At 33.7% G+C, this 12109-nt stretch overlaps 1 protein-coding gene across 5 annotated transcripts in view; it reads right to left on the bottom strand.

Moving 5' to 3' along the window:
* Positions 1-12109, bottom strand: part of ARHGAP29 (Rho GTPase activating protein 29) — a 75861-nt gene that overhangs the window by 51158 nt on the left and 12594 nt on the right. For 2 of the 5 annotated variants that reach the window (XM_077952829.1, XM_077952827.1), the window contains exons 2-3: positions 7990-8226; positions 6255-6366 (exon numbers count right to left, since the gene is read on the bottom strand). The exons of 1 other annotated variant lie outside the window; for it this stretch is intronic. Coding sequence is in view for 2 of the 4 variants with exons in the window: in XM_077952822.1 (XP_077808948.1) it covers positions 7990-8194 (205 nt within the window). In the remaining 2 variants the exon portion in view is untranslated. The remainder of the gene's footprint in view (positions 1-6254; positions 6367-7989; positions 8227-12109) is intronic. 2 more of the 5 variants (XM_077952822.1, XM_001102926.5) reach the window with 1 other exon arrangement.

Below are 12109 nucleotides of genomic sequence, written 5' to 3'. Positions count from 1 at the left end.
TCTCTTATTTGGCACATATATAACTAACTAAAGCTGGTGTATGCTAGTACTTCTGCTGACTTAACCAAAACCAAGGTGGAGAGATTCTCATCACAGAGAGTTACACTGCCCTCTTTTTGAAACCTAATAAATGTTAGTCTTAGAAAAAGTTATTTCTATCCTGTGTTCTAATGTTTTACAATAAAATTTTCAGGTATTAATACACTTAGGAAACATTAAATCTCAGGCCAAAAGAGCTTGATTTTCAGAGTGCCAACAACAACCATCAATACTCAAAATTAGTGTTGGGCAAAAACTACAAAATACTAATGGCCTAAATGCCTACATAAACCAAAGTAATACTGTGGTCTTCTCAGAATCAAGGAAATTAAACATGTAGAAATCCATATATTTCTAAAATTATTAAATGCTTTTCAACTTTCTCAGTTTTAATTTCTAATAGATACAACCCACATAAAAACTCTTTGGGATCTTCAGTAATTTTTTTTTAACAGCGTAAAAAGGTCCTGGGAATCCCTGCTATAGTTTTTCTTAAAAGTCACTGTATCCAATCTGTCCCTGGATTTCAAGAAAAATAAAAGAAAAAAAAAAATCACTGCAACTGCAAAACACTCTAATAATTGGTGGCAGCACAAATGATCTACAAACTTGCAATTCCTTTTTTTCCTACAGGGTAGCCCTAATAAACAGATCTTGAAGTTGTCCCCAACTAACATACTAAAAAATGGCGTCAGAATTATTTTAGTAAGAAGTTTCAGAAGCTCCTTCAGTTGCACTATAAAGAATTCCAATTCCTGAAATTAAATACACTTCTGAAGCCCACAAATAAACAGAAATGAACATGATGACTAAATAAAGAAAATGCTAATCACAAAGGTTCATAAACTTTCCTATATATTTGGGCAGAAGGGTAAACTACGAGGTCATGAGCATGTCCTAATAATATTTCAGTTGGAACTTCATAAATCAGCAAGCCCTCAACTAGTTGTGCCATAAATGGTTTAAAGAAAACTCCATTTTTACCAAAACTGAAGAAAGTGGCTGCTTGATGCAGTAAAAAACAATAGATTTAGATAGAGAAACCTGGGTTCCAACCCTTGATCAGCTTCTTCCTTGAAAAGAACACATACAAAACTCTTAGCCTCTCTGATTTCAGATCATCCTCAGTAAAAACACAATTGATAATACCTGTTTTACCTACAAGGTTGTTGTGAATATCAAATAAATAGAAATAAAGCTACTTTATAGTCTTAATATACATAAATGGCAATTACTACTAGTAATTCTGTAAGCCATTCAAACTACCTTTGAAAACAGGTTTGCCTCACATACAATCGTGTTCAATAACAAATACATTTATAGCTAGATCCCACAGTATTTTGACTAAGGAAGAAAAGACATTACATTTAAGTTTCAATTTCATTTTCTGCGTAAAATCTAAATTGGTGAATTATCTGAAAAAGAAAGTCATTCAGGATATGTTTTATTAAAAATTTCTACACCTCTCAAGTTATAGTACTTAATTGAGTCATATAACTAAATACAAGATAATTTTCAAATGCCATAGTGTTCACATTGTAAATGTAATGAAATTTAATTTACACTACAAAGTTATTATAGATGTGAATATAATAAAATTCAACTAAAGTCTTAATACTAGTTGTCTAGAATAGTAAAACTTCTGTATCCCAATGTTTGCTTATCTACTCACTCTGTAATACAGTAATCTGAATTTTAATTTACTATTTCACCCATCTGAGTCATTTATTTTCTGCTTCATTCCACTTATCAAGTGAAGACAGATTAGCCAGCTCCACTTTTTGTTCTCATGCATTAACAAAATACCAGTGTTTGTATTGCCAATACTTCATGGAAATGCTTAAGTAAATAAATGAAAAAAACATGATGTTTTCTTTCATTAAAAAAAAACCTGACAATAATTTGAAAATCAATCTTGTTAATTCAGCTTAACCTCTTTAGGGAAAGCAATGAAAATAAGGAGAAAAAATGTTTCAGAACTTATCACTAGGAAACTCCTTTTGCTGTGATGACTTTTGAAGTTACAGGATGAAAGTGAAGCCCGAGAAACAGCAACTTACTTTATTCAGCTACCGGGGATTATGAAAATAGTAACAACTGACATTTGAAAATGCTTATTCTAAGAGTTTTACACACATAAACTCATTTAATCGTCACAAAACCCCCATTATCTCCTTTTAATAGACACGGAAACAAGCATAAAGGAAGAAGATAAATAACTTGCCCAGGGCTACAAACGACTAGCAAATGGCAGAATGAGGATTCCACCTCAGGTATCCTGGGTCTAGAATTTGAGCTCCTAATCACTATGATATATTGGCACATGGTTGAAGAAGCTAAGCTTAATGACAAGTACTCTGCGATCTGCAATTTACCAGGCTTTAACTTCCAGTGAATATGCTAGTTACTACTATAAACATTGTTAAATGATATAAACCATTCTAGGCAAATGCAGAAGAGGAATCTAATGCACTGAGAACTGGCACAGGTGTAAATGAGCTATTTGTATTTCATACTTCGTTTCTCAAAGATTCATTTCATACCTTCTAGTCACTAAACAATGATCTATTAACATTCACATTAACTTCTAAGTGATATCCATTAGAAATCACTTCTAAAAAGATTTATTTCTAGGGTAATATAGAGCAGTACACATCTGAGGCTAGCAGCTTAATGTGTCTAATATTTCACAAAATTTCTGGCACACTGTAAAGTTACATAAGAGGCATCAGTGGTAAAAGTAACAATGCAATTTGTCTGAAAAAAAAATTTACACATCCTCCTGTATATTCTCCCTGGGAAAAGAACTGAGTTAACCCACAAGACAGGATTTCAATGAAGACTTTGTAAATTTATGCAGAACCTCTCATAATAGAATATATTATTTAATGGTATTAAACTTCTCATTTAATAAAAAATTCAATAAAAACTTTTTATTCAACCTAACTGTTCAATAAAATTTGTTTTAGAAAGTTAACATACTACTTCTGACTATAGTCCTGTAAAAACAATTCATCAGAAGCTATCACTTATGAGGTCAGTGTTATTATTTTTTTAATAATATAAAGGTGATACACTCTTAAATTAGAAAGCATCTTTTAAAAATAAGAGAACTTGGCCGGGCACGGTGGCTCACGAGAAATCCTAGCACTTTGGGAGGCCGAGGGGGGCAGATCACGAGATCAGGAGATTAAGACCATCCTGGCTAACAAGGTGAAACCCCGTCTCTACTAAAAATACAAAAATTTAGCCGGGCGCGGTGGCGGGCGCCTGTAGTCCCAGCTACTCGGGAGGCTGAGGCAGGAGAACGGTGTGAACCCAGGAGGCAGAGCTTGCAGTGAGCAGAGATCATGCCACTGCACTCCAGCCTGGGCGACAGAGCGAGACTCTGTCTCAAAAAAATAAATTAAATAAATAAATAAATAAGAGAACTTGACTAGTTCATCTGAAATTGGTCTTACATTTTTATCTTCCTTTCCAGCCTATTTAAAAACCAAGCCAAAAAAAAAGAAAAAAGAAACAAAAACAAGGCACGATAGTCACAAACCAAAAAATCCATTTTAAAATAGTACTATATAATAAAAAAGCTGTAAGAAATTATTAGACTATTTATTTTCCCTCAAATATATTTTAAAATGGCAGTTAATATTTCCAAGCACTGAGTAGCAGAACAATTAGATTTTTTTTTTTTTTTTTTTTTTTTTTTGAGACGGAGTCTCGCTCTGTCGCCGGGGCTGGAGCGCAGTGGCCGGATCTCAGCTCACTGCAAGCTCCGCCTCCCGGGTTTACGCCATTCTCCTGCCTCAGCCTCCTGTGTAGCTGGGACTACAGGCGCCCGCCACCTCGCCCGGCTAGTTTTTTGTATTTTTTTAGTAGAGACGGGGTTTCACCGTGTTCGCCAGGATGGTCTCGATCTCCTGACCTCGTGATCCGCCCGTCTCGGCCTCCCAAAGTGCTGGGATTACAGGCTTGAGCCACCGCGCCCGGCCAACAATTAGATATTTTATACTATTCTTTCTAGCCCAATTAAAAAGCCTTTACATTTTCCATATTCTCAGATTTTGAGCTTCCTTGAATGCTATTCCACACGAAAATGGGGAGGTATGTCACAATGACAGACTTTAAAATTATTATATAAACTTGAAAAGCACTTATATGAGTCTGTTATTTAGAATTTAGAACACATTATTCCACGGGGAGGAAACCATAAACCTGAATTGGTACTTATACTGCACATATATTAATCTACAGTGTTATAATTAAACACAACATGCATATGCATAACTGAGTGCCTTCAGCATTTTCATATAAGATAGAACATTTACTCCGCAATTATTCCTAATGTATCTTAATGACACTGGACAGAGATCTAAAACTTCAAATTCCACATCTGCTAGTTGTATAAGGCTACAAGGTAACCTCCTCCTGGAGGTTAAGTAGTGGAAAGAGAATTACCAAACTCTGTCACTTAACTTACCCCAGCAAGAATAGAATATTTTCAGTCCTCTAATCTTCCACATTAAGCTATTTATATTTGTAAATTTGAAAATTAGAGATAAACCATATACATATCTTAACCCTGTTGGGAGTACAGAGCTCTTTGGCAGACATTTACATTTTTTCTAATCAGTTCCTCAATGACGATTACAATATGAGCTTCATATTCTCAGGAAATTTTCATTAATTTGTTTTCATATAATTTGAAAACAAATACTGAGCTGTCTTCTTAGGTCTAAACTGCCAACATTCAGAACAATGCATAATAATCTCCAACTCTAATCAAATTTTGAATTGCAGATTCGTAAAACTGATAACATCTGGCACAAGTGCCTCTTTCTTAACAAAAAATTAAATGAATTAAGCCATATTCCAAAGCTAGTCAGTAGAACTAAGCCTAGAACCTAGATTCTGATTCTCTTTTCAGAGCTTTTGCTGCCATCCTTTACTACCAATTTAACCAAATCATATAACCTGGCCATTATTTATCAGCAATAAGACATTGATGAAATCACATAAGTTATACATACATCTCATCTGTGAAACAGAGCTAAAGGTACCTGCCTTTGAGGGGACTGGGTGATTAAACTTGTCTGTATGACAAAGTACTCTGTAAAATGAAAAGCACCATATACAGTTATATATCATTTCTAACTACTTGGAGAAGGTAAAATGTAGCCATAAACCAATCATGAAGCTGTTTATCTAAGACTAGCCTCAACCTATGATTAAACATCTCTGGTAAAAGTCAAGTGACTGCACATTACTGCTGCAGTTAGTAATAAAGGTATTAACAGATAAAAGTTATTACAGAGAAAATGGTATTCTGATTAAACCAAAAGATGATTTAATTGTATATCTACATTCTTTATTCTTAAGAGCTGCCTTTTTGGCTTAACAATTAACAAATGTGAATTAAAAGGTAATAAACAATGCCAAAAATATGGCATCTTCCTCTTAAGGAGGCAATACACAAAATATTGGGAGGGTTACTGAGAAATTACTGACAAGGCTCTTCCACTTTAAGAGAAAAACAGTGAATGAAACGGCTCTTTGCTGTCTGGCCACAGTTCAACATTGCAGTGATAACCACAGAAAAGAAGTCCAGGGATATTTCTCAACACCCAGAGATGAAAAGCAGGGCTCATGACTATAGGGATACATGTAATAATACCATCTTAAATAGTTAGAGCATTTTAAACATTTTACCTTTCCTGAAGATTTCATCTCACGAGATCTTTGTAATACTTTTGTTAAGTAAATAAGGAATAGTCTGATATTCTAAAGAAGCTGAAAATCATCAAAATTAAAAACACACACAGTATTATGTAGCATTTTACTTATCTTTTATAATGAGGTACATTTATGTTTATAAAACAAAAAGGTTCCATCAACTCAAATTAACTTGTTTATTTATAGATTTTGATAACAGTATTTCAAAGACCAAAAAACCAAATTCTTGTTATATTCAAAATTCATCCTGACGTGGCATACATATATCCTTTTAATTCTGATTGAAGACTAAGCATTAAAATCAACCCAAAGGTAAATAATGAACATCCTCTGGCCATTGCATATTACTGCGTTGGTTATCAAAAAAACAGTTTATCCATTTTGTAATTAATTTGTTGACCATAAATTGCAAACTTTTTGATAATGTCCTTATGAATTCTTAAAATTAAATTTCAGTGAATATATTTCCATACATATCCTTTTACCTCAAGGGGTAGTCTCTTTCTGTATCTTATTTTTTTCTTTTCTCACTTAGGATCAACTTTCAGTCCCCATCCTTCAGTATTCTCTGAAGTGTCTGCTCACAATTTAAAACTCCTATAAAAATGTTTTTTGGAGATAAGAAGTAGTCCAACTTGTTTTAAATTACTATCATTTTAAATCTGTGACACAAGGATAATTACATAAAATGAAGATTTTTTAAGAGATATAAATCTCTTAAGAAAAATAACTAAAAACAAATAGAAATCTTAACTAGAAATCTTATTTATGTGAATAAAAATGCATTTAAATTGGTGTATTAAATAAAATACGGTTTTATACCTTAAATCAAAGTAAATGACTTGTCAACTAATACATCATTTTAAATTTCACCTTAAAACTTAACCCAGTTAATGAACTGTGTATCAAGAAGTATAAATTTTGTTTGTAAATTTAAAAAATCAAACTAGTTGAGAACAAATTGTTATTACAAAGCTATGCTTCTTTAAATAAATGGGAAATTAATCATTTTGGCAAATTTGCTACCATTATAATACTTAATGTACTCAGGGTATCTTTCCACAATAACTTTAGGTAACTTCACTGCCATTTAATCATCCACAATCAGACTTCAAAATGAAGCTATTAAAATGAATGGGAATATGAACAACTTTTCTAATAATATTTATACAGTCTCAAAAGAATCACTTAATGTGATTGCTGTTTTAAGGAAAACTCAAATACTAAAACTTTGAGGCTTCAATTCCAGTCATTTTGGGCATTTCAACCTGAAAATAATAGATTAGAAATAAACTCTTAAATTTAGTACAAGCACAAGATACAATTTTAGTTTTTCAAAATGTCCATCAGAAAATAAGTATTTAACTTACATACATACATAGAACTATTTATTGAAATCTTACAAATTTCTATAAAGCCCCAGGAGGTCTCATATAAATAACACTGAGAATCTTCATTTTTATATCTAGACATACCACCATGAATATGGAAATGAAACTGCCATTTATCACAAAAGAATAGGAGCTGTTTTTGTAACTATTAATTATCACTGTCATCAAATTTAGACCTAAGAGGTGCTAAACATTCAAAGACAGGTACTAAGAACGAGTCAGAGATAAACAATCTTTTACTTTAGGAGAACAGAGTCTAATGCTCCATTATCCATTTCTAACTAGACAGATAATTCTGTGATTAGCCCTTAATTCAAGATGTTACAGATCAGCAAAACAGAATTAAGTCTGATTTTTGTAAAAAAAAAAAAAAAAAAAAAAAAAAATCACTTAAGTGCAGTCATTTTAGATACCAAAACTTCATCTAAAATGTGGAAAGCTGAACTAGGTAACAGTGTCAACAATGTAAATTATAAACATTAGTCTGCTTATTTAAGACCAATCAATGCACTATGTTACCATTAACAAAAAGGTTGAAATCCCAATGATCTCAAGTTTTCCTACGTCAAATGGACCCAACCACAGGAATCAAAGATATTTTTCTTTTTTGTATTCTTATTCCCTCACACTAAAGTTTCTATTATGTATTATACTATTATTTAATTATAAAATGGTTTACATTGTAACCATCAAAGATTTGGGGAAAAAAGCCCTAAAATCTCTAAAGCAGAATACCCTATTCCTACCACCGTGTACAAACTTATCTGCAGGCCAGCATTTAAAATTTTACGAACTATCCAGTAAGAATGCTAATAGAAAAGTGACAAACCTGAAAATATGGCTTCTTTCAAATATAGTAACATGTGGGAGAACTTCCTGATATCATTCACCAACTCCTTGATGTAATCCGGATCAAAAATAGAGTTGGAACTTAAGGACTTGAGCCCCATTTCAGAAGCTGTAACATCAGTAGAGAGTTGGCCTGATGCCCAAGCACGTTTTTTCTTTGTCTTTTTCTGTTTGTGAGCAATCATCCTTTCATGTAACAGTCAGAAAAACAGAAATCCTTAAGGGGGCAAGAAACAAAACAAAAACAAGCGGGGAGAGAGAAAAAAACACAAATACTAAATCAGCCAGGGAAATATTACACTAGATTTTCAACAACAGCCCACCTTGGTATCCTATTTTTAAATTTTTTAAAACCAATCATCATTCACTGTATTATTGATAATAGCAGTTTGCATTTATTAAGTGCCAGTAATTCTGACAACTCTGACATGCAAACCACTGTTCTTTACATTTCACAAATGAGGAACCTGAGGTTTAGAGGTTAAAACTTTGTCTAAGCTCTCAACTGATAATGAACTAGGACTTAAACCCGTATCTGCCTTGAAGTCAAAATCCACGCTCTTAATAACTCCCTGTTGATTCCTAGGGTACAGAATTTTATTTAATTGTAAAAGTTGTTCTGAAACATCACTTAGTAGAAGGTCATATTCTCCTTCCATGACATCACCTTCAAAAATAAAGATGAGATATGGGGTTTGAAAAAAGAAAGACCTGTTGTTAAAATCCTCCTCTGTCACTTATCATATGATCTATTCATCTCTTTACTTCAGTATGCTCATTTATAAAATGGGAATAACATCCTGACAACACCTATCTCAGGAGATTATTGTAGGGATTACGTGACACAATGATACAGAAGTGTCGAGAACATAAAAGTTCAATTACAGTTGGTTTTTCCTAATAATGCATATACATACATATACACAGACACACACACACGACACATCCTGGGTTACCAAGTCTCATCAAGGATATTTCTTTGTTGAAAACAAGTTACAAGGGTGTCCACTAATCTGACATATCCTGACTGGTTAAATAAATAAATGTGTGATTATCAGAGCAATATTTTTGATAATCTCAGGATGGTAGTAAAAAGGTAATCTTTTGGTATGAGAAAAATTTAGATTTGAATCCTGGCTCTAATATTTTCTAGATAGGTGACCAGGACAATTTTATTTATAGGCTTGTGTGAGGATTAAAAGGGATCACAAAATAAGACTTCATATGTTAAAACGCCTAATATTGGCACATAGCTGGAACTCAAGAAAATCATAGTTATTGTCTTCTTCACTCTCATTTTACCTTTCCAGAGTTAAAAGTTCTAATCTTATTTGTATCTCTGGAAATCAAAAAGGAAATAATTGGAGAAATTAAATTAACTCACACTTTATTATTGACACTTTTTTCAAGTATTTTGTCTTGAATATTTGGCTACTTTAAAAATGGTAGATGACTAAGGACTTCTATAAAATTTACAGTAGAAAGTTTTTTGGGTTTTTTTTTTGCGGTGGGGGGAAGGGTTGAGTCTGGGTCTCACTCTGTCACCTAGGTTGGAGTGCAGTGGTGTGATTATAGCTCACTGCAGCCTCAAACTCCTGGGCTCAAGCCATCTGCCACCCCCAGCCACCCATGTAGCTGGGACTCCAGGGACACACCACCACATCTAGCTAGCTAAAAAGAAAAAATTTTTCTTTTGTAGAGACACAGTTTCACTATGTTTCCCAGGCTGGTCTCAAACTTCTGGGCTCAAGTGATCCTCCTACATCAGCCTACCTAAATGCTGGGATTACAAGCATGAGCCACTATGCCTGGCCCACTAGAAAGTTTTATGCAATATCCGTTTCTAGTCACATGTAAAATATTTTATTGTATCATTTACTCCTTCCTATATCTCACCCAACTCCATAGTTTATTTTTCTTTCTGATCTACAGGGTTCTCTAATCAGTCCACTTCTCTCTACTGCTACCACACTAGCGAATTACCATCATTTCTTTTCTGAGCTACTATACTACTTTCCCAACGATCTATCTGCAACCATTCTTGTCTCATCACAAATGGACTGAACATTTCAAACACAGATCTCATAACGTCGTTTCTCTGCTGAAAACCCTTCCAAAGGACAAGTGAGAAGCTATCATGCTTTATAAGCCTCAACATGAGATCTAGCTCCTACCTACCTGTGCAATGTTATATGGAGACACACCTGCTGGCTCTCAACACTCCTGCCACACACACCTCCTTCTCATTCTTTCAACAGTATTTGTTTACGATGACACTCACCAGGAAATAATTTCACATAATGAGCCAATATACATGTTAAGGGTATCATATTTGTGTGTGGCACAGCTTCTGGGTAAGGCTCATGTGATGTATGTGAGGTTTTTAAAATTCCATCCCATTTCATTTTTAAAAATGCTGGGTGCAACTCACCAATTTGGTTTCACACACGTAACAGCTCATGATCCTACAGTTTGAAAAACACCAACTGTTCAGCTCAGGGTCCTGTCTATAAGTAATTCTATTTGCCGGGAATATTCCTTCTCCTTTGTTAACTCGTTCTGATCTCAGCTCAAAGCTTACCTCTTCAAAGAAATGTTCCCGGACCATCCCCATCCCCCACAAAACCACTACCACCAAACCAGAGTAGAATCTCCTGTGAGATGTTCTATAGTATCCTCTACTTTTCATCACTGCTTATACCACAGTTCAAATAGATCACCTCTTCCTAGCTAGACTATAATCTCATGGAAATCAAGACCACGTCTGTTTGCTAACCATGTGTTCTCTGCTCATAGCAGAATGCTTGGCATATGAGGAATTAACTACTTAGAACTATCTGCAGATAGGCTTATAAACTTAATAAAGTTTCAATTAATTTTTATAGAAACAAAAATAACTGGGTTGTTGCAATGTTTCGAAGTGAAAATATATATATTTTTAAAAACTCTCTAAAATGGTATGTTTGAAAAATAAAAGCATATGAAGCTGAGGGAAGATCACATAAAACTGAAATCAAAGTTGGATTTCTATTATTGCTCCTCCTGATTATTAAACTGGGGACCCCACACTTTATAATTTTTAAAGTTTATTCATTGTCATTTTGATAATCTCAAATTATTTCTGAAAATCTAACTTCTACATTTAAACCAGTTTCAAAACTATCTAACATTAATCCTTAAATGTGTGCATCATTTCTAAAATGAATCTAGGGCAATTTTTGAGCATTATTATTATATCTAAGTCTTCTTTCCCATCAACAAAAACAAAACAAAAATTCAAAGTGCCTTGTTTGGGCAGCTCTTTTACAAATCACTAACCAAAATGCCTATTAGCCTAACAAAACATCACTCTTGCAGTTTACCTAATAAAGTCATTCTGTTTAGTTATGACAGCTTTTAAGCTTAGTAAATTAGAGAATTGGTCACTGTCACTGGTAAAGATGGCTACAAAAATTAAAGACATTAAAACAATTTACCTATTTTAGTAGAAATAATTTACTTAAGTAACTACATATAAAATAGTAGCCTAAACTTTTAAAGTGTTTCAAAACTGCTGGAACATTTTTAAATAAGACTTTAAAAATCTGCAAAAAACAAACAACAACAACAACATCATCAAACACATGGCAAGGGGAAGAACTCTTCACCTCTTATAAAAAAGAATGATACCTTACCTCTAGCCAGCATTATAATGATTAATGTGCTGATTTTGTTATATATTACTACTTTTCATATTCCAGAGTAAAAAAAGAAACATTACAATTGAAAAAATGCTTAAAATAACAAACTTAACCCAAGCTTTCATAAATGAACTATGATAATGAGAAGCTGGGACAATATACACTTTCCAAGATCATACACACTATTTTCTCATGTGCTAAAATGAATATTCTCTTGTTGGCAGTAACAGAAAATGTAGTTACTAACAGACTGCAACTGGCAACTTAATTAGGTAATGATGCATGCAAAGTACTTAGCAGAGTGCCTGGTTCATCATAAAGATGAACCATAAGGAAAAGCCATTATTGGCCGGGCGCGGTGGCTCAAGCCTGTAATCCCAGCACTTTGGGAGGCCGAGACGGGCGGATCCCGAGGTCAGG

Source organism: Macaca mulatta, chromosome 1 (genome assembly GCF_049350105.2).
Source record: "Macaca mulatta isolate MMU2019108-1 chromosome 1, T2T-MMU8v2.0, whole genome shotgun sequence".
NCBI lineage: Eukaryota > Metazoa > Chordata > Mammalia > Primates > Cercopithecidae > Macaca > Macaca mulatta.
This window is presented reverse-complemented; position numbering and strand designations above follow the sequence as displayed.